A 23,362-nucleotide genomic window follows, 5' to 3' on the forward strand; every position below is an offset into this window, starting at 1 on the left:
CATTCATGAACTTCAACAAGGTGCATTACAAAGGCTCCATCTTGACTGGTTTGCTGACCCACCCATCACCCCGCTCCAGAATCCTATACATCGTTTCGGGCGGGACCCTTCTTTACACGTTCAGAGTCCCCAGAAGGGTCTGGATCTAAAAATACGCCTGTCCATGTCCTATAGGGATATTGTGCCTGCCCCTCTGAGTTACTCCAGCATTGTATTCTCAGCCGTAAAGCATCATAGCTCTCACCGCTGGCGCAGCTTTGTAGTTACAAATGCACAACGGCAAATGATATTTTGTTCAATAGTTTGATACGTTCTTGTATTTTGACGTGGGTTGCATTATGTTTCACCATGTTGTTTTCACCTGCCCCCCCCCCCCCCCACCTCACCCCCCCCCACCTCACCCCCCCCCCCCCCACCTCACCCCCCCCCCACTTCACCCCCCCCCCACCTCACCCCCCCCCCACCTCACCCCCCCCCCCCCACACCTCACCCCCCCCCACCTCCCCCCTCCCCCCCCCCCCCGCATCCCAAAAGAGAAAAAACAGTTCAAGCCTCATGTGCCGTTCAGTTGCCGTCTCTTCCAAGTTGCTTTCGTAATTAGAAATGTGGTTTTAACATTTGTTTCTCTGTATCCCCTTATTAAGTCGATGCACACATGTGCTCTTATTTATGCTAGAACAATTGTGGATAGCATTGTGCAGAGGAAATCCATGTCTGTTCAAGCTGTCTGAATACAAATGATACAATGGCATCTGCCAAACCTATAGTCTAGATGATGCTTGCATAGTTCTGGTTCATGAATAGTAACATAGATCAAATCCATCTGCCTATCTTCCAGTCAGTCTATTTTCAATCAACAGCAGAGACGAGAGATATTTCTGACAGTGGGAAACATACCTTAGTCAATAACCGTGCCCATACTGACGCCAATTTCGATTTCAAAAGGACACTTACAGTTTGGGGTTGATCAGGACCTTGGTCCAAATATGGACCACGGATCTGAAAGCAAGGAGTGACACGATCGTCATCTCATTCCATGTAAATCATTGGATTTAAGCCTCGTGCAATATAAGATTACAGTTTTCTTTTGGAGAACAGCCAACACAATTCCGTGAGCACAGCAATTCTCAGCTTCTTTAACAATAATGTTAATGTCGATTGCACCACGCTCAATTCCATTCAGAGCATGTCGTCACCCGAATAAATACTTGCGTATAATGGTAAATTCCAGACAATATGCAGGCATCGGTTGATGGGTAGCAAGCAGTAATTACTCCGCGGAGGTTTCGGGCAACGGGCAGTTCCAAGCAAATATACCCGTATATCCTTGATATTCAATCGCTTTACCATCGTTTATTTCCTAACCATGAACATTTCAGGAGGTTAATATTCATTACAAACGCCACCGGAGCATCCAAATAACTACCGTGGCTCGAAGAACACGTCAGAGGCTTGGACTCACAGAGGTCTGATATGCACCAAATTCGCATTCCGCAAAGCACGATTCAGGACTATGTTAAAATAATAAATTTTCACCTGATATAGTGCATCTGCAACACCACTCGTCAATCTCAGCATCATCCACGTAAAGTTACCTGCATGACAGATAACTCTTCAATTTTCCTACATATTTTTTTCACTGTTTGCCGGTGTAAAATGTCTGAAGTGGGCACCCTCTACAAAAAGTAGTGAAATTGTCCGCATAGGCTACATGGACCTTAGACTTTAGAGATACGGCATAGAAACAGGCCGTTCGGCCCACCGTTTCCACGCCGACTAGCGATCACCCTTTACACCAACACTATACTTTGCACGCGGGACATTTTAGAATTTACAAAAGCCAAGTAGCCTGCAACCCGGTACGTCTTTGGAGTGTGGGAAGAAACCGAGGCAGTCGGAGAAAACCCACACAGTCATAGGGGGAACCTACAAACTCAGTACAGACGGCACCGTAGTCAGGATGGAACCCGGGTCTCTGATGCCGAAAGGCAGTAAATATAACGCTGCGCTGCTGTGACAATATCTTCAAAAGGTAGTCCATAGCATGCCATTTGATCTCGGATATCATCTACCCGATCACAAAATTAGAACTGTACTTTCCTACGCTTGCTTAAATAACAATTGAGAAGAAATCCGCCCAATTCTGATCAGGTAAATCGACATGGAAAGTTATAGACAATAGACAATAGGCAATTGGTGCAGGAGTAGGCCATTCGGCCCTTCGAGCCAGCACTGCTATTCAATGTGATCATGGCTGATCATTCTCAATTAGTACCCCGTTCCTGCCTTCTCCCCATACCCCCTGACTCCGCTATCCTTAAGAGCTCTATCAAGCTCTCTCTTTAATGCATTCAGAGAATTGGCCTCCACTGCCTTCTGAGGCAGTTATGTTTTTTTCCCTCCCGCCAAATTTTCCTGATGAGATTTTAACGAATCAATAGACTATAGAGAATAGGCGCAGGAGTATGCCATTCTGCCCTTCGAGACAGCACCGCCATTCAATGTGATCATGGCTGATCTTGAGATGGTAACGTCTGGTCTCTCGTTGGATAAGAACTTCCACGTGCGAAAGTAATCAGCGCTGAAAAACTTGCAATTTTATATTCTTGCACGATACAACATTAAAGAAAAATTTATCATTCTAAGAGTTGAATCATATGACCGTATCCGTTCGCATGAAAATGCAAAGTAGCAAATACTTCTGCCGCAAAATTAACGCACCCGAATATCAAATGTTAAGATGCACAAAATGTGCAGAACAACGGTGAACTACAGTGAATAGTTCTGTGTTATTCTCAAATAAACGTTGTATATTTCAGTTATTAATTTAATTATTGAACATGATGCTTCGTTACATTAGAAATCGAAAAGTGCGGCAAGTTGTACAAGAAAGCTCATTTGAGATAAGTATAGTAATTTAAAATAATGCAACTTTCTCCAGCTGACAACAATCAAGCTGAGAAGGCCCCCGACCCGAAAAATCACCTATCCATGCCCCCCAGAGACGCTCCCTGACCCGTTGAGTTGTTCCAATACTTTAGGTTTTACTCAAAGCGTCTGCAGTTCCTTGTGTCTACAATAAATCGAACATCGGATAACATTTCCCTTATCTCTTGTCAATTAAATGATATGGTCTCGAATGGATTTCTTATCCAACAATAACATTTCTCGTGCAGAAGCAAAGAGCTACAGATGCGTGATAATACCAAAGATAGGCGCAAACTGCTGGAGTGTCTCAGCCGGTCAGGCAGCATCTCTGCGGGGAAAGGAAGGGCGACGTTTCGACTTGGGACACTTCTTCAGAATTAACTTTTCTTGGTAGCGTTTAAAACTGCTTGGACAAGTGATTGAAAAGTTAGAATTTTATTATTTTACATGGTGAGTCATAGTCTCGGTGCAGTTATAGGCTGAGACTCTTTGTGTCGCTGTCTACCAATAAGGAGGTGAAATGTAGCTGGTGATCCACCACCCATCCCCCAATCTTCAGGAAAGAAAGCAGAATAATGGCGGCGTGTGTACGATCGCAGAACAAAACATCTCTACAGATTACCTTAATTGTTCATCTTATTTCCTACATTAATTAACTTATTTCGGATGTGATCCAGAATATTACCAACCAGAACAGTTTCAGAGCGTATATATACTCCAACCTGCAAATGAAATGTTACAAAAAGACATTTTCCGTGAGCTTAAAAATTCAGCGATATCATCCATCTTTTTATTTTCTGCGTTGAATCTGGTTTTCGGGCAGATTCGTTACTCCATTCCTGAAGAAATGGAACACGGGGCCTTCGTGGGAAATATCGCAGAAGATTTGGGTTTAAACACGGAGGAGCTATCACGGCGTAAACTCAGAATAGTGTCGGTCGCGTCGCTACAGTATTTTGATGTAAATCGCATGAATGGGATTTTATTTGTGAATGCAAGAATTGATAGAGAACAAATATGCGGCCAGAGTGTTAACTGTGTATTGCTCCTGGAAGCGGTAGCTGAAAGTCCCGTGGAGCAGTACCGTGTGGAGATTCAGATTTTAGATGTAAATGATAATTCGCCCATCTTTCAGAACAAAGAAATTCGTTTAGATGTTACAGAATTCACGCTGCCTGGAGCTCGCTTTCCTTTAGAGCGTGCGCACGACATAGATACGGTAAATAATTCTATTCGTACGTATCAGCTCTCGACAAATGAGCACTTTAGTTTAGATATACGAAGTCGTGGAAAATGGAAATCACCCGAATTAATAATGAACAAATTGGTCGACCGAGAAATAAAATCGAGCTACCATTTGTTGCTCACGGCTTTGGACGGCGGATCGCCAAAAAGATCAGGTACGGCTCATATATCTATTACTATCTTGGATATCAACGATAATCCGCCTGTTTTTGACAAATCGATGTACACTGTTAGCGTGAAAGAAAACGTACCATTAGGCACTTTACTAATTAAACTAAACGCTACTGATTTGGACGAGGGACAGAATGCAGAGATAACCTATCTCTTCAGCAGTTACAATGAAGCAAAAATAACCGAAATATTTACGATTAATCCAAAATCCGGAGCTATACACCTAAAGGAAACTTTGGATTTCGAAGAAGGAAGTGTGTATGAGATGGATGTTGAACCTAGGGATGGAAATGTGCAGTCGCTATCTACACACTGCAGCGTGCGCGTGGAGATCACAGATGTCAATGATAACGCTCCTCTGTTGACTCTAAATTCTATTTCTGGCACAGTCAGTGAAAGTGATCCGAGTGGAACTTTAATCGCATTGATTAGTGTGACAGACCAGGATTCCAATAAAAATGGATATATCGACTGCTCGACTCCATCCAATGTCCCTTTTGACTTGAAATCTTCCTTCAGTAATTCTTACAGACTTATCACAAGTGCACTGCTGGATCGTGAAACCACTGCTCAATATCGAATAACTGTTACTTGCAAAGACCGTGGGATCCCACCGTTATCTACCAGCCGGACAATTGTGGTAAATGTCTCAGATATAAATGATAACGCGCCGCGCTTTACGCAGCCTTCGTACACGGTCTATGTGACAGAAAATATTGAGCCCGGCAGCTACATTGGATCAGTGACGGCTTTGGATCTTGATATTAACAGGAATTCACAGTTGTCTTACTTTATTTTGGAAAATCAGGTTCAGTCAGTTCCATTGTCATCCTATCTCTGTATCAACACAAACAACGGAAGTATCTACTCGAAACGACCATTTGATTACGAACAAATTAAAGGTTTTCAGTTTCACGTTCGAGCCCAAGATGCCGGATTACCGTCACTTTCCAGCAATGTAGTTGTGCAGGTAATAATCCTGGATCAGAACGACAATCCACCCTCTATAATATCATGGGAATCTAAGAGCAACACTAGTTTGCGTGTGCCTCGAACTGCAAAACCGGGGCATTTGGTAATAAAAATCTTTGCTTCCGACGCAGATTCCGGTAAGAATGCACAACTTTCGTACCAACTGAATCAGGCTAGTGTTCCTGGTCTTTTTAAAGTTTCGCATAGTTCGGGAGAAGTAAGGAGTGTTCGGCATTTCAAAGATGGCGACGCGACCACACAAAAACTAATTGTCCAGGTGAAAGATAATGGTTACCCACCTCTTTCTGCTACGACCACCTTGACGTTAACATTAATTGACGAGGGTATATCCTATCAGCCTGACGTGACAGAACCTCATCAAGATTTAAAGGAAACGCAGCAGATAACGTTTTATATAATTATATCGTTGGGAGCAACATCTTTCATCCTGTTGGTGGTTATTATTATTTTGGTTGTTGCAATTTGCCCGATTGGCAACAGTACTGCTTCAGGCGGTGCTTGCTCTTTTGCTAACTGCTGCAGCACCAAAGAATGGGAATGTCAGAATTCCAATGTCAACCTTCAAGTTACGCCGGATTTCCACATCGTTCCCAGTTTGCTTGAGGTTCGAGGCAACGGATCTCTTTCGGGAACGTGCCGTTATAAGATTCGATCCGCACCTGAATACGGTGAAATGGTCTTCGCACCATTCAGTCCACAGATGGCAATGGTTACTGGAAAGGAGACGAGATATATGCTGCCGGATAGTCCAAGGACGAGGAAGAGCTGTCCAGACCAGGTGAGTGATATCCACAATGTGTAAAACGTCAATATTAAAACAAAATTGTCTCCAAGGCAGAGATGTAAGTTGGCTTCCACACACCGACCCATTCTTTTGTATATCCGCCAGTTCCTGTATTTCTGTGAGATTTGCAATACCTGAAATTTCTTAAACAGATACCTGCACAAAATGTCTGATTTTCCGATCCACTCATTGTAATTTGTTTCTTTGCTGACGTACAATTATCTTGGTGAACAAAAAGAAATAGATTTGTGCAAGTTAGTATTACAACTAACCTTGCCTCTCAGGTGCGTCTTTGAAGTGATGATGTAATTTTAGTCCTGAAACAGTACAGATGAATATTACAATCTTGGCGATGCAAAATAAATATTTCTGAAGTTCATTTTCTTGCATAGAAGAGGGAATTCAGAAGGAATTGAACGAGGACATATTGGCAATGTTCGCTGAAAGTGCAATCATTTCCCCTTGTTTCCAGGGTTATCTAAATTACATTAGAGGCAATTCAGAACACCCTGGGATAGCATTCGATCAGTTGTTAGTAACTGATTATTTTATAGATACTCATAAAACGTCTAATAATATTTTTTGTTTGTATAAATACATAGCTCATTGGGTGTTAATGGCTTTTAGTTGGCAAAAAAATCGCTACCAGATAACAATGAGGGTGTATTGGTAACAAGGTTTTTGCAGCGCTGTTTAAAATAATTTTCATTTCGTACCGTAAAATAAAAGTCTCCAATATCAATGCGGAGTAAAAAACGGGAGCTGCAATTAGGATTAATGGCGATTAATGTGAACCACGTCATCATATTGCGTTGCAGGCTCTGATAATCCAATCATATAAAGGGAGAAACACTGGAAGTTTACGCATAGGTTTATTTAGTATTTTCAGTTGTTGGTATAATTGGGATTAAATGGTAATCCATTTTCTTGATCAAAAATACAAATAGTGCTATTTGATTCCTGCGAGGCGCTCGCCACTTGTCCCAACACAGAGCATTTCGGGACATGTGAAGCCCGAACCAGTAATTGCGGTGATTCTGACGGAAGATACTCGCGCTGCGTCAGGCTTGCAGGAAACAAAATGTGAAAGCGAAGTGGAGGATACTAATGTAGGGATTTGCTTTAAGTGAAGCATCAGGCATCTGACGCAATGTTGGTGCTGCATGAATCTTCGCACGTACTCTATCTTAGTTCCAACGTGTGTACTTTTTATACGCCAGACTTTTGGAGAATTGGCAATTGAATCACTCAACCTAAATGTTGATTGTCCTCTTGACCATGTTTTAATAATACCTACCCATGACCGGCCAGTACGGGGGAACTGTGGTCAATCTTATTCTCATCAGCACCATCACGGACCTCACCATTTCAGGCGATATACCCTCTAATGCCTCCAAACTTACGTTCCCCAGCCTCGCACGGCCCGATTTTACATCCTACCTAAAATCCATAAACAGAACTGTCCCGGCAGACCCATTATTTCTCACTGTTCCTGTCCCACCGAACTTATTTCCACCTACCTCTACTCCATCCTATCCCCTCTGGTCAAATCCCTCCCCACCTACGTCCAAGACATCTCATATGCTCTCCATCTCCTCGATAACTTCCGATTTCCTGGCCCCCACTCCCTCATCTTTACCATGGATGTCCAGTCACTCGACACTTCCATTCCCCACAAGGATGGTCTTGAGGCCCTCCGTTTCTTCCTCGACCGTAGAAACATCCAATCCACATCTACTAACACTTTCCTCCACCTAGCAGAGTTGGTTCTTACCCTTAACAACTTCTCCTTTGACTCCTCCCACTTCCTCCAAACCAGAGGCGTGGCTATGGGCACTCGCATGGGCCCTAGAGATGCCTGCCTCTTTGTCGGGTACGTCGAACAATCCCTGTTCCGGTCGTACACCGGCCCCATCGGGGGGAGATGTAACATTTTCCCTTAAACTCTTTCATGTTGGCATCAAGGCACTCAAATATTTATTTAGTTAAATTATCATTATACTTTCACGTTTTCAATTCCAAGAACTGCTTCCCTTGCGTATAATGACTGCACTGTAGGAGCCAATTCATACTGAGGGATTGATTTACTGTCTCTCTCCTTTCAGTCTATGAAATTGATCCTCAGGTCCCTGCGTTTAATTGTCCAGCCCACTCGAACTATTACCTATTAAGCGTGGCCTTTAATAGCATGTCATATTCTGTACCGGCGATTGATAACCAGAAAAAAATCTAAATGAAGTGACAGGTTCAGATAACCAAAGTTTGAAATGTCTTCAAATTGCAACATCAATTTTGCGCTTTCTTTATTCGTATTTTGTTGTGTCATTTGCTGCTGTCCCAGAATATTTTTTCACCCTTTCTAGCGTTTATCATTCTTACTCCTTCTCGTTCCCTCTTCATTTATCTCATTCTCTCCTGTCTTTCCTCTCCTATCAACTCACCCCTGCCCTCTCCGTCTATTTGGTTCATTTCACCTTTCTTGCCAAAATAATCTTCCGTAATATTTCACCAGCGCCCCTCCTCTGCCACCACTATAATTGGTATCATTCTCTTTCTCATGATCTCCAGTCTACTGCAAACAGGCCCACTGTACTATCAAACCTTTCATATTTTCTGCAACACTAATCTGTTCTAACTTTTTTATGTTTCGCAATTTTGATAAAAGGTCATCAATCTCTAAAATAATAATTGTTTAGCACGCTATTTAAAGTTTTTCAGCCATCATTGGAAGCAGACAATACTTTATTTGGCCTTTTGAAAAATCACAAGCCCCTAAAAGGAGGGACATATGTCGCTCACATCTGACCCCTGAGTTCTGCACAGGACATTTGAATAGTGTTGCAGACCTTTGTATAAACGATTGTTGCGGGTGCTTTTTATTATTCTCCAGTGTTCTGAAGGGTTCGCGACTTAAAACGTCACCCCCCCCCCCCCTTACCCCCCACGTGTGCTTCCTGGCCCACTGAGTTCCAGCTGCACTTTGTTTTTGTACTCCTGAAATAAACAAAACATTACATGAAGTTTAACAAGTTACCAGAGATTTCCAAATTTTTTGACAGCCCTTTGACAACAGATCAGTGTTGGCTTCACTAGTATACATTAAATCACTATTGGCTGCTTAATGTACTTCCAACTTATGCTATAACATCTTCACCTTATCGTTGGTGAACTCGTGGAGTCGGATTGTGAAGTGTAGGCAATGGAAAACATGACCCTCGTGGTAGTGATGTCAATGAGTCGGGAATTCAACTTGATTATACGTTAACTGTGAAACTGAGGAAACAATGTCCTGGGATGCGATGATTCCCATGCAGCAAACAGCAAACTTCGTCAGCTGTGCTGACCTTACCTGTCATTGGACATTTCTAATATTTACATTTGGATTAATTGCCTTTATACAATCGTAGGTTAACGCAACGTGGATGTCAAGGCCAGTCACGTTCGAACCTCATCCTTAATGCTTGGATTAATAATGTAATGAACTCTGAAACTGAGTGATACTGTTATAGACCAAAACAAACCCTGACCTGTGAGTTGTTTGTGCTCCAGTACCAGTTTCATGCAATTTTTTTGAAGATGGGCGATAGGCACTCGGAAGTGACGAAAGATGATCAACCCTGATGATTGAAACAGGACATACATGCTCAGTTTCCACATTTACAAGTGCATATATTTGTTGCCATAGTGGAGGAACTTGAATGGACCATGACTATCTCTGGAATACAAATCCTTGGCACCATATTCTGGACTTTATCTCAGCCAATGGACGTTTCTTCATCGTTCGGGCTCAATAATTCTCATCCCTAGACCAGTGCATTCTATTATCTATATACTAAAACTCTCGTTTGTTTGTTTGTTTGTTGTTCCTGAACTACAGCCAAAACGGTACATGATAGCGCGACAATTTTAGGCCCACCTTATTCACCATCATCCCTTTGGTGCTAATGGAAGAAGTCTCATTGAAATCGGTGTTATATCGGAGAGAGGGAGGGAGCGAGGAGGATGGAGGGAGGGGGAGGGAGGGGGTGGAGGATAAGGGGGGTTGAGATGGATGGAGTGGGGGGAGGGGAAGGGGGTGGAGGGGGAGGGAGGGGGAGAGGAGAGGGAGGGGAGGAGGGGGAGGTGTGAGGGAGGGGGAGGTAGAGGGGAGGGAGGGGGAGGAGGGGAGGGGAGCAGGGAAGGAGGGGAGGAGGGAGGGGGAAGGGAAGGGGAAGGGGAGGGGGAGAGGAGGGGAGGGGGAGGGGAGGGGTTGGGGGGGGAGCGGGGAGGGGGAGGGGGAAGGGAGGGGAGGAGGGAGGGGGAGGTGGGAGGGAGGATGGGAGGGGGAGGTGGGTGGGGGAGGGAGGGGACGAGGGAGGAGGGAGGTATGGGGAGGGATGGGAGGAGGGAGGGGAGATGGAGAGGGGAGGGGGAGGGTGGAGGGGGAGCGAGATGGGGAGGGGAGGGGGGAGAAGGGAGAGGGAGGGGGAGTGAGGGGGCGGGGGGAGGGAGGTAGAAGGAAGTGGGGGAGTGGGGGAGGAGAGGGTGCTGCACCAATGCAGGAGAGGTTTGAGCCCAACGGGACCACTTGGTCTAGCTGACTATATAAATGTTATAGCAAGTACAATTATGCAACTATTTTTTATGTGATATAACCTATCCATATGTTACAAAATAAAATGATTGTTTTTACCATATTCAATTAAATTGCAATTGTAGGATCGGAAGATAATTATTTACTGGTTCAGCTGAATCACAGCATCGTTACCAATGGTAGCAGATTGTAATTTATGACGGCAGGTTTAAATTAACAAAATGAACTCGGAATGCAAAATCTGATTTCGTTTCGGACAATATATCTACAAACTGAGAGATTAATTGTGAATGGTCACTTTTCTCAAGTGTGCCATGTAAGAGAAACATTAGTGTACACTGCAGCTGAAGAGCGAATATAGCAGTTTCATACATTCATGGAAGCAAACCGTCTATATTTCAGCAATATAATAAAACAAAAAGAAAATTTCAGGATAGCTTCAATCTAATATCAGCAATAAAGTTGCGATTTCAACGGACTTCGTTAAAGATGACAGTATATTTCAGTTCGGGAACTACGACGGAACACATTCTTGCATTGCTTAGAAATATGGGGGAACAAACTCAAAGGACGCGAAATGCATTTGTTATTTAATCAAATAGGCATTAATATTCCCAACCCTTGCCTGCGTTTCGTTGCACGATAGCTTTTGATGTTCCTATCTTATGTTCAGGTAATGGTTGAAATACCAATTTGATTGTGCATCATAGAAAATTCAATTCAAAATCTTGGAATGATTTATCTTAATATATTTTAAAGTTTACTTTTTCACCAGAGTTCAGCGTTATTTGTATTCCCAGTGCAGTTATAGGCTGAGACTCTTTGTGTCGCTGTCTACCAATAAGGTGGTGAAATGCAGCTTGTGATCCACCATCCATCCCCCAATCCCTGAGAAAGGAAGGGGAACAATGGCGGCCTGTGTACGAACAAAGCGAACCTTCTCTGCAGACGACCACTCTTGTATAGTTTATTTTCCACATTGAATGGATTGCGCCGGGGATGGGACAGAATACGATCAACCGCAAACACGTTTTTTTAAGGTTTGACCAATCTACCCTGCTAAGGAAATGACACAAATGAGCGTTCTGCGTGTGCGTATAAAGTCAGGGATATCATCCATCTTTCTGCTTTGTCTGTGGAATCTGGTTTCCGGGCAGATTCGTTACTCCATTCCCGAAGAACTGGAACACGGAGCCTTCGTCGGGAAAATCGGAAAGGATTTGGGTTTGAGCACGGAGGAGCTATCAAGTCGTAAATTTAGAATAATATCTGTCGCGCCCATACAATATTTGGATGTGAACCGCGTGAATGGAATTTTATTTGTGAATGCAAGAATTGACAGGGAACAACTATGTAGTCAGAGTGATAACTGCGTACTGCTCATGGAAGCGGTGGTGGAAAATCCAGTGGAGCAGTACCGTGTGGAAGTTGAGATTCTGGATTTAAATGATAACTCTCCGACTTTTCCGAACAGAGAAATTCGTTTGAAGATTCCAGAGTCAGTAATGCCCGGGACGCGCTTTCCATTAGAACGCGCACATGATCTGGACGGGAAAAATAATTCGGTTCGCACCTATCAGCTCAATGCGAACAAACATTTTACTTTAGATGTACAGAATACAGGAAAGTGGAAATTACCTGCGTTAATACTGGAGAACATTCTCGACCGAGAAAAACAATCAGTGTATAATTTATTACTGACGGTTCTTGACGGTGGGACTCCAGAAATGTCAGGTACCGCTCATATAACTATTAATATCCTAGATGTAAATGATAATTCTCCTGTTTTCCAGAAATCTTTTTATAGTGCTAGTCTGAGGGAGAATGTGCCTCCTAATTCTTTAGTCATCAGACTCAACGCTACTGATTTAGACCAGGGTACCAATGGTGAGATCGTTTATTCATTCAGCACCAACAACGAGCCAAAAATAACCGAGGTATTTACCATTAATCCGTTCTCAGGGGAAATTCGTACAAAAGGAATTTTGGATTTTGAAAAATCAAATGTTTTTCTCATTCACGTGGAAGCTAAGGACAGAAGCATACATCCGCTTTCGGAGCACTGCAACGTGCGGGTGGAGATTACAGATGTGAATGACAATGCTCCAGAGATGACACTAAATTCTATTTCCAATAGCATCAAAGAAGATGTTCCGACTGGAACTTTGATTGCGCTTGTCAGTGTAACAGATCGGGATTCCATTCAACATGGAAACATTGATTGCTGTGTTTCTGCAAACCTCCCGTTTGATCTGAAATCTTCCTTTGTCAATTCTTACAGACTTGTCACAAGTGCATTACTGGACCGAGAAAGCGCTTCTCAATATATAATAACTGTGACATGTAAAGACCGCGGGTCCCCTCCACTATTTACCAATAGAACGATCATAGTAAATGTTTCCGACGTGAATGACAATGCGCCGCAATTTACGCTTCGTTCCTATAAGGTCTACGTAACCGAAAATAACGCACCGGGGAGTTACATCGGATCAGTGACTGCTTGGGATCCTGATACGGACCGAAATTCACGGCTGACGTACGCTATTTTGGACAACCAGATTCAGTCAATGCCGGTGTATTCCTATGTCTACATTGATCCCAACAATGGCAGCATCTACTCTAAAAGATCATTTGATTACGAGCAATTTAAGACCTTTCAGTTTCACGTTCGAGCAGCGGATGCCGGATTGTCACCACTTTCCAACGAAGTTGCTGTGCATGTGGTTGTTCTGGACCAAAACGACAATTCACCTACCATACTATCGCCTGGAACAAAACGCAATACTAGTTTTCATGTTCGCCGCTCTGCAGATCCAGGATATCTGGTGACACAAATTATTGCCTCCGACGCTGATTCTGGTAAAAATGCCCAGCTTTCCTATCATCTGAAACAGGCCAGTATTCCGGGTCTTTTCACGGTTTCACATAGTTCGGGAGAAGTAAGGAGTGTTCGGCGGCTCAAAGATAGCGACATCACCACACAAAAACTAATTATCCAAGTGAAAGACAACGGTTACCCGGCTCTTTCAGCTACGACCACTTTGAGCCTGACAGTAATTGAGGAACATATAACTCATCAGCCGCACTTTATTGAGCCGAGTCAGGATTTCAAAGGAACGAAACAGTTAAGTTTTTATATAATAATATCTTTGGGAGCAACGTCTTTAATTCTGTTGGTGGTTATCATCGTACTTGTGGTCATAATTTGCCCAAAAGGCCACAGTGCCGCTTCCGGTAGCGTTTCCCCTTTCGATAACTGTTGTTGCACAAGAAAATTGGAATATCAGAATACAAATGTCAACCTTCAACTTGCCAGGGATTCCCATCTCCTTCCCGGTATACTTGAGGTTCGCGGCAATGGATCACTTTCAGAAACCTACCGTTATAAAATTCGGTCTGCACCGGAGCCGGAGGAAATGTTTTTCACACCATTCAGTCCGCAGATATCAGGAATTACCGGAATGGATGGCAGATATACGTTGCAGTACAAAGCAACGTCGCAGAAGACCTGGTCAAATGAGGTGAGTCATGTGAACAAAATGTAACACGCAGATTTTACATCTACATCTCAGAGTGAGATATGCTTTAGATTTCAAATGCGGACCTACTATTGCGTTGATGGCCATTGCCTGCATTTTTTCCTTCTCTTTGTACCACTTCATATTTCTTTAGCGAAGCTATGGTCAGAATCACTGATTTGCGGGTTTGCTCATTGCGTTGTTGTCTAATTTGTTGCTCTTTAATTAACTGGGTTACGAAAACTAAGTAAACGTGTGGAAGTTCAACCTGTTCCCACCATTCTCATGCATTCGGCATTATTTCGATTGTGTAGATTAAGGTTTATTATTACCACCAGTATCGAGGTGAAGAGCGGTGATTTGCATTGCATCCAATCAAATGAGATAATATATACATATATATATTCAAGTCAAATTCAAGTACAATAGGTAGCGCGAAGAAAAAGATGAAGAATGTAGAATATAGTTCTCAGCATTGTAGAGCATCAGTTCCAGAGTAAAAGTTTAATATTTGCAATGAAGTAGGGAGGAATCAGTGTGTCCTGTCTGTTTGAAAGACCGAAGATAAATACAAAAACCTGGGGTAACTCAATGAGACAGAAGGAATGTGTGACGTTTCAGTTCGAGACCCTTCTTCAGACTGCCGCTCATGTCAGATACATATTGGATGCGTTCCATGGAGGCCAAAACATATAAAGGGTATCAATTAGCTTATTATAATATTAAATATTGACCAAAGCTGGTAGCATTGAATTTATAGAGCTTTGCCAGAATCTTGAGTAAGAAGGCATTTATTGTAATTTGCTCTGCTAAATATTCCATGTTTACTTAAGGTAAATTTAAACAGACAGGAAGTAATTTCCGGCAGTTCATCGCAACTGATAATTTTCAAAGTCATCAGGGACTTAACGTGATAAGATAAATAAGTAAGTTGGCAAAACTACTTTGAAAGGGGTTGTAATGAATTCTTAGGAGTGACACAAAATGCTGGAGTAACAGGCAGTATCTCTGGGAGCGGATTGGGTGACGATTCAGTCTGAAGAAGGGTCTCGACTCGAAACGTCACCCATTCATTCTCTACAGCGAAGCTGCCTGTCCCGCTGAGATACTCCAGCATTTATTGTCTATCTTCGGTTTAGACATGCATCAGTTCCTTTCTGTACAATTCTTAGGAGTGTGTTGATAACATTATTTCAGTGCTTTTTGAAATTGTTTGTAATTGGTTGTCGTAAAACAGAAGTCTGTAGTGTCAAGTCGAACCGATAGATGGTACAAAATTAAAGCCTAGAGTCGTACAGTATGTAAACAATCCATTCAGATCAGGCCGACGTATCGGCACTTATCGGTAGTAATCCCACCTTCCAGCATTTGGATCGATTTCTTCCATGCCTACGCGATTCAAGCGTTAGTCTACAACTGGGCGGTTCTAATTTGTTGCGATTAACCTAAACGATGATATCATAATGATTCTGTTCTGGAGCAATCCAGTTTTAAAAAAATGAAACCGACATTGCAAGTTTATAGCATTGATCTATTAATCAGATCCAGTGGATGATGTATTCATAATAAGAGTTGTATTTTTCTACTGACCAGACACGATAAATGGCATTTATTATTATGTAATCTGGCCCCATAGGGAATGCTAACATTTATTACTAGATTTTCGTTGAAAGGTGCGAATAATCCATATTTGGTAGCACGGTAAGTGAGGTTACTCGCATAGCGCTGTGAATAAACGTTACTGTAGTTTGATCTAAAAACTCATTGATAGATTATATAATTCAAATCAGAAAGAACAGTAAATTGCGTAAAAACATCCTAATGGTGCAGCTCCTATGAGTTTCCTGCATTTGTCGACTGCGCTTGGATTTTCGAGGTACATGAACCCCTAATTGCTATGGTGCATTTATTTTGTCATTGGTATTGGCTACAGCATGTGCGCCATTTAGTCATAGAGTCATAGAGTGATACAGTGCCCTTCGGCCCAACTTGCCCACACCGGCCAACATGTCCCAGCTGCACTAGTCCCAGCTGCCCGCATTTGGTTCATATCCGTCTAAACTTGTCATATCCATGTACCTGTTTAACTGTTTCTTGAACGTTAGGATAGTCCCTGCCTTAACTACCTCCTCTGGCAGCTTCTTCTATAGAGCCACCATCCTTTATGTGAAAAGGTTACCCCTCACATTCCTATCAAACCTTTTCCCCTTCACCTTAAACCTATGTCCTCTGCTTCTTGATTCCCCTACTCTGGGCAATATACTCTGTGCATCTACCGGTTCTATACCTCCCATGATCTTATAGACCTCTCTAAATCATTCCTCGCCCTCCTGCGCTCAAATGAATAGAGTCCCAGCTTACCCAACGTCTGCCTATAGCTCAGGCCCTCTATTCCTGGCAACATCCTCATCAATCATTCTACACCCTTTCCAGTTTGATAACATCTTTCCTTTAATATGGTGCCCAGAACTGAACACAATACTCTAAATGCGGCCTCGCCAACGTCTTCTACAAATGCAACAAGACCTCCCAACTTCTATACTCAATACTCTGGCTGATGAAGGCCGATATACCAAAAACCTTTTTGACGGCGAGATCTACTTGCGACTCCACCTTCAAGGAATCATACACCCGCACTCCTAGATCCCTCTGCTCTACAACACTACCAAGGGCCCTACCATTCACTGTGTAGGTCATGCCCATGTTCCTAAAATGGAACACCTCACATTTCTCTGCACATTTCTTCTTCGTTAAGGAATGGGTAATTTAAATTGATATGTTAGATGTTAATTCAATTGATTTCCCTTAATATTATCATGCTTTTGGAATAATGGTGAATAATGGTGGGGTTGCACTAACACACCAGTGGAGTCATTCCATTGTTGATCTGACATGATTGATTTAAAATGCTTCGAAAAACTATAAATCAGGAGCGTCATTCACCACCGACATTGATTTGGCCTTATCACCATAATCACCCAAAACGTACTTGCATCTCTTCAGCAACTCCCATGAGAATTGACATCAGCTCTCCTTTGCCATATATAGCAACGCTTTGAATACCAAATGGGGTGTCGAGCTGGCTACTATGTTCTAACACAATCTACCTTCTTCCCGGCTGATGGTCTCCGCGCTGATTCCAGTAGAGCAGCATCATGTCCGTTGTTATCATATGCATACGATCTTGTCCACATCTCCTCCCATATTTCTTCCTACAAGAATTCCATCCCGTGTTCCAAGTGTCGCTTACTCCGTCTTATCTGTTCTGATAATAAATTAGCCATTGTCTCCTCTTTAACACAGTATCCTTTACACTGAAGGGATTATTCTCCATTACCTCAGTCTCATTGCGCATGATGTCACAACCAGAAACGTCTACACAGCCTCACGAAGAAATCAGTCGGTAATTGCCTACGTCACTATACATCTCCCTTAACACGCAGCCCCTTTTGAATGGCACATTCATTTGCGAGCGTTGGAGATGTAACGTTTTCCAGTCGAACGGGTGTCAGGGGTTATGGGGAGAAGGCACGATAATGGGGTTAAGGAGGAGAGATAGATCAGCCATGATTGAATGGCGCAGTATTGATGGGCCCAATAGCCTAATTATGCTCCTGTCACTTATGACCTCATGAATTCTACACATGCCAATATCAACAGGCACAGATGGACATTTCAGCTAATGGGGCAACTTACAATACAGCAATCATCATGCGGCATGCTCAATAGGATCCACTCCACATTGGAGGAACCAATTTAATTTTGGTTAAATTGAGAATCGGCTTTGCAGGACACATTCACGTACATTATTCTGCTATGCTGTTATTTGCTTGCCACTTTAATTTTAATGTCAGCCACACTCTGACCATTCTTTCGTTGGTCCCTTACACTCTGGACAAGAAAATCTAATGTAATTTGAAGAATACTTTATCATCTTTTGATTAGGCATTGTATAATTCGCAAGATTGAACATTGAGTTACGCAAGTGCGTATAACCATTCATTGACGTTCTTATCAAACCTGCACTATTCTGATGAAAGATCATCAACCTCATCAACATTAAATATTAACTAAGTTTACCTATTTGCATATGCATCCATCCATCCATCCAAATTATTGCAGATTCGAGCTCTCTGATCAAGTACAATCTTTGACGTCTGGTGCGCAAATTAACTTTACGTTGACTACTCTGTTTTGCATTGTCTATTTGAATGTTATTGGATGTTGTTGCTAACCTGTCATGCGAGGGCAGTTTATGTTCTTTATAATTAATTATATGTGTATTTCAGTAATTAGTTTGTTTCTGTTCGTTTAGGTAAGTAAAACTCTTATCTTATTATTTTCTAATAATCTCTAAATAATTGTATTAATTGGAAAAAGTCGTCAGTGGTGGCAGTAGCGACTATCGTGCTAAAGGATTAGAATTTATGTATTATAGGTTGGATCGACAATGTGGTCGACAATGTATGTGGCAGGTGCATCAGTATTGTGATTGAGAATAGTCAACGACCATGCCAATAATATTATATAGGTGGTCAGTGGCCGGTGATTAGACGTATGCAGTCTGAAATATTTATTAGCTGAAATATTTACTTCATTGTGTAAAAAAAGTCTATTACCCCTGAGTGTGACCAGTCTTAATCAAGTGAGATATTCTGTTGTGTGGTGAATCGGGTCCTTTAGTGCGCAAGTGTGAGCCAATAACCCCAATTCTGAAGGAAATCGTAACGTGGAGAGAGTTACATTTAACTGCATACGGCATTGTGTGGGAAGGAACTGCAGATGCTGGCTTAAACTGAAGATAGACACAAAATGCTGGAGTAACTGAGCGGGCCAAACAGCATCTCTGGAGAGAAGGAAAGGGTGACGTTTCGGGTCGAGACTGAAGTTTGGGCTTGACTGAAGTCTGAAGAAGCGTCTCGACCCGAAACGTCACCCATTCCTTCTCTCCAAAAATGCTGCCTGTCCCGCAGAGTTACTCCAGCATTTTGTGTCTAACTGCATATCGCATAAACTGGGGATGTCGAGCACCAAATACCTGGAATAAGGCGAATGTATTAGAGCAGCTCCAACACTCCATTCTTCAGTTAATGTCAATGGACAGCTTCCCTGTGGTTCTATTCGACATGCATTTTGCTGACATGTCTTTCAATCATTCTTGACCAAATTCAATCATGGAGTCAAGGGCAGTTCTGAAACTGTAAACCTCTCCTGGAATTTTGGACCATTACAGTAACTCAGCCTAAACTTGAGTGACTTTCGCTTAATGCAAAGTAAGCATCAGCCTGAAAGTTATTTTGAAGTTAGTGCTGAATTAAGCAGTTAACCATGATTGAATACTAACCGCTGGAGTGGCATTAAGCAAAACATTGCAGCACGCCATTGTTTAAAATACAATGCACTACGACAATATTTTAGCACTCAATGAATACGATTTTGTGATCATGTTCGACTAGATTCAATAGATTTAGTTCTGCAACACTATCCTCCAGCCCTGTACTCAGAAAATTGTCTGTCAATAGTTTTTTCTTCGTCATTTGGATACAATGGCACGTTGATATCATGGAGTGTGAATTTCACTTAACATAGAAATAAAAAGGGTAAAATGCCCTCTAAAGTTGGAGATGCTCCACGAATATTATACTGTTTGCTCGAGTGTGAAGCAATACATGTTTGACTGGAGGTGTGAATTGTTCAAAAGCACAGACATTCAGCGTAGTACCTGGAATATTTTGGATGCAGCAATGTTTCTTCCTTTCAGCCCATTCAACAAATTACTGCTATCACGCAAGATGCTTTCAGTCATGATGGATATCCACTTGACGAAACAATCAAGCAGACTGAATGGGCGGCAAAAGCATTAGTCTGTGCTTCGACACGAGTGTTGATCTCTCCCATTATAGAATGGCCGATGCTCATACCCATCAGTCGAGCACTATTGTTTTAGCTACAGATAGACACAAAATGCAGGAGTAATTCAGCGGGACTGGCATCATCTCTGGAGAGAAGGAATGGGTGACATTTCGGGTCGAGCCCCTTCTTCAGACTGATTCACTGTTTCCGGATTCAAATCTTTTCTGCCAATTTTAGATCGTAGCTGAGCAAATTCACATAAAAAAACGATGTAATATTTCAGCGCTGACAAAGTAATCGATCTGGAAATATGACAGTTTTAATGCTCAAAGAGAATGAACGACTTGCTGATTTTTACAATAATGTCCATTCTGTTAAGATTAATTTCAGATTTGCTTTAGCACCAGTATTCCGTCTTATGCCATTATTTTCTGCCAGTGGCTCTTGGGCGTGGTTCTGTTATACCCATTCAAGTGTCCTCGCTTGCCTCTTTCCTTCACTTAAACCCGACACTACCGTCGCCATCATTTTACTACTTGTGCATTTCATCAATTTGTTGATTGCTGCCATTTTCTACTTGGCTGTCTGAATAATTGCGAAGTATCCCATCCATGTCTAATTAGAGCTCAAGTTGTATTGAAATGTCATATTTCTTTCTCGGAAAATAAGACGTCAAATACTTCCATGTGTTATTTGAGATTTCCAGATATCACAACTGTGCTTTGGTGATTTCTGTCCAATCAAATTTATTATTCTATTACTATTCTCAACTGGTTAGATTATAATACACAACTGTTGGATTCGTCCTGCTCAAAGTAAGGGGTTATAGTAAACATTTACTTGTAGGACAGTTGCACCAGGTACAATAATGCAACCTACTTCAAAGTTGTACAATTTGCTGGTATTTCAGTTAAACTTTTAGTTTTACTTCATTCAGTTAAATGCCAAATTATATGGCATGTTGGAAAATGTAGAAGTGAGCGAGATTCTGGATTATCGAATTCCTCCTGCACAACCAATGGCAACGGATAAAACATTAGAGAACAACTTTACAAACGTGATCTCTTTCAGAATGGAGAGCATTCCCATAAATGGGAACCTGTCCATGACCCTTTATTTCCCTTGTGCGTGGCATAGCTCAAAAATGTTTGTTTATTCATTGACCGCTCAGCTGCATGAACATGTTACGACAAGCCCAGTAAGAAGCAAAGCGTCGAAAAATTCAGTAAAATTGAGTGGGTCTCAAAGGAAATATAAGGTCAGCACCATAAAATGTGAAGAACAACATTGGTATGAATTTGGGCGATTGTGATCATTGTTTAAAAATTGCTATGTATTTCCCAATAATTATATGGAACATTTTCTTGGTCTGTTTGGATATTTAACGACATTTTTAGAATGTTTCTTGTGAAAATCGCAAAGAGAATTTAACATATACATTCCAATGAACAATGAACTTTCTTCATTTGGCCACACATATCTATGAGACAGAAATAGGTTTTTTTAAATTTTAGTTTCTCTCTCAGATAAACGCGGGTATCATTTGAATACCAGTATTACAATTCGTCCGGTTAATTGCCTTTCAAACTATTTGGCTGATCTCGCAAAAAAAACAACCTGTGATTTTAACATTTTAACTGGAGTTTAGCTTATCCACATTCTCAGTGCAATTATAGGCTGAGACTCTTTGTGTCGCTGTCTACCAATAAGGAGGTGAAAACCAGCTAGTGATCCACCGCCCATCCCCCAATATACGAGAAAGGAAGCTGAATAATGGCGGCGTGTGTACGAACGCAGCGGACCATCTCTTCAACCGATCAGACTTCAACTTATTCAACACATTGAAGGAATTGGTTCGGATGTGGTGCGGGATGCTATCAAGAAGGGACATTGCTAAGGTATTTGTGATCCACCCCACAGAAGTAATGGCACAAAGGAGCGTTTTCCGCGCGCATGGAAAGTCGGCGATATCAATCATCTTTCTGCTTTGTGTGTGGAATCTGGTTTCCGGGCAGATTCGCTACACCATTCCAGAAGAACTGGAACGAGGTGCCTTCGTCGGAGCAGTCGGCAAAGATTTGGGTTTGAGCATAAAGGAGCTATCAAACCGTAAATTCAGAATTATATCAGCTGCATCAAAACAATATTTGGATGTAAATAATAAGAATGGAATTTTATTTGTAAGTGCAAGAATCGACAGGGAACAGCTGTGTGGTCACAGCGATGACTGTGTATTGCTCGTGGAAGCGGTGGTTGAAAATCCTGTGGAGCAGTACCGTGTGGAAGTTGAGATATTGGATATAAACGATAATTCTCCGAATTTTCCGAAGAGTGAAATTCGATTGGAAATTTTAGAAAACACGATGCCAGATGCACGTTTTCTGTTAGAGGGTGCGCACGATCTGGACGGGAGAAATAATTCTGTTCATATTTACAAGCTCGCTGCAAATGATCATTTTACGTTAGATGTGCAGAATGTTGGCAAGTGGAAATTACCCGAACTGGTGTTGCAGAATATTCTCGACCGAGAAAAACAACCAATGTACAATTTATTACTTACCGCTCTTGACGGCGGTACTCCTGTAAGGTCAGGTACTGCTCACGTAAATATTGTTGTCCTGGATGTGAATGACAACACACCGGTTTTCGGGAAATCGGTGTACAGTGTTAGTCTAAGCGAGAACGTGCCATTGAATTCGTTAGTTATTAAGCTTAACGCCACTGATTTAGACGAGGGTAGAAATGGCGAGGTCATTTATTCTTTCAGCAGTTACAACGAACCAAGAATAACTGAAATATTTACGATTAAACCAAAATCAGGAGACATCCATACTAAAGGAGTCATGGATTTTGAAGAAGCCAGTGTTTATCAGATTTATGTGGAAGCTAAGGACAAAAGTGTGCAGTCGCTATCCACACACTGCAGCGTGCGAGTGGAGATCAGAGATGTGAATGACAACGCTCCTGATTTAACTCTAAATTCTCTTTCCGGTACAATCAGTGAGAATGTTCCAACGGGAACTTTAATCGCCTTCATCGGCGTGGCAGACAGGGATTCCAATGAAAATGGACACATCGACTGTTCCATCTCACCCAACCTACACTTTGACCTCAAATCTTCCTTCAGTAATTCATACAGACTAGTTACAAATGCAGCACTCGACCGAGAAAGCCACCCTCAACATAAGATTACAGTAACTTGCAAAGACCGTGGGATCCCACCGTTATCTACCTCCCGGACAATTGTGGTAAATATCTCAGATATTAATGATAACGCACCGCGCTTTACGCAGCCTT

The 23,362-nt window shown here is 42.1% G+C and overlaps 1 protein-coding gene across 2 annotated transcripts in view; it reads left to right on the plus strand.

Annotated features, from left to right (window-relative positions):
• The first annotated feature begins 3,527 nt into the window (after positions 1-3,527).
• The window catches only part of LOC144600206 (protocadherin gamma-A11-like), a 220,562-nt gene continuing 200,727 nt past the window's right edge, over positions 3,528-23,362 (plus strand). The window contains exon 1 of one of the 2 annotated variants that reach the window (XM_078411696.1): positions 3,528-6,115. In XM_078411696.1, coding sequence (XP_078267822.1) covers positions 3,662-6,115 — 2,454 coding nt within the window. In that variant the 5' untranslated portion in view covers positions 3,528-3,661. Of the gene's footprint in view, positions 6,116-11,766; positions 14,216-23,362 lie in introns of those variants that run through there. The other variant, XM_078411698.1, reaches the window with a different exon arrangement.

This window comes from Rhinoraja longicauda, chromosome 14, assembly GCF_053455715.1.
Source record: "Rhinoraja longicauda isolate Sanriku21f chromosome 14, sRhiLon1.1, whole genome shotgun sequence".
NCBI classification, from domain to species: domain Eukaryota; kingdom Metazoa; phylum Chordata; class Chondrichthyes; order Rajiformes; family Arhynchobatidae; genus Rhinoraja; species Rhinoraja longicauda.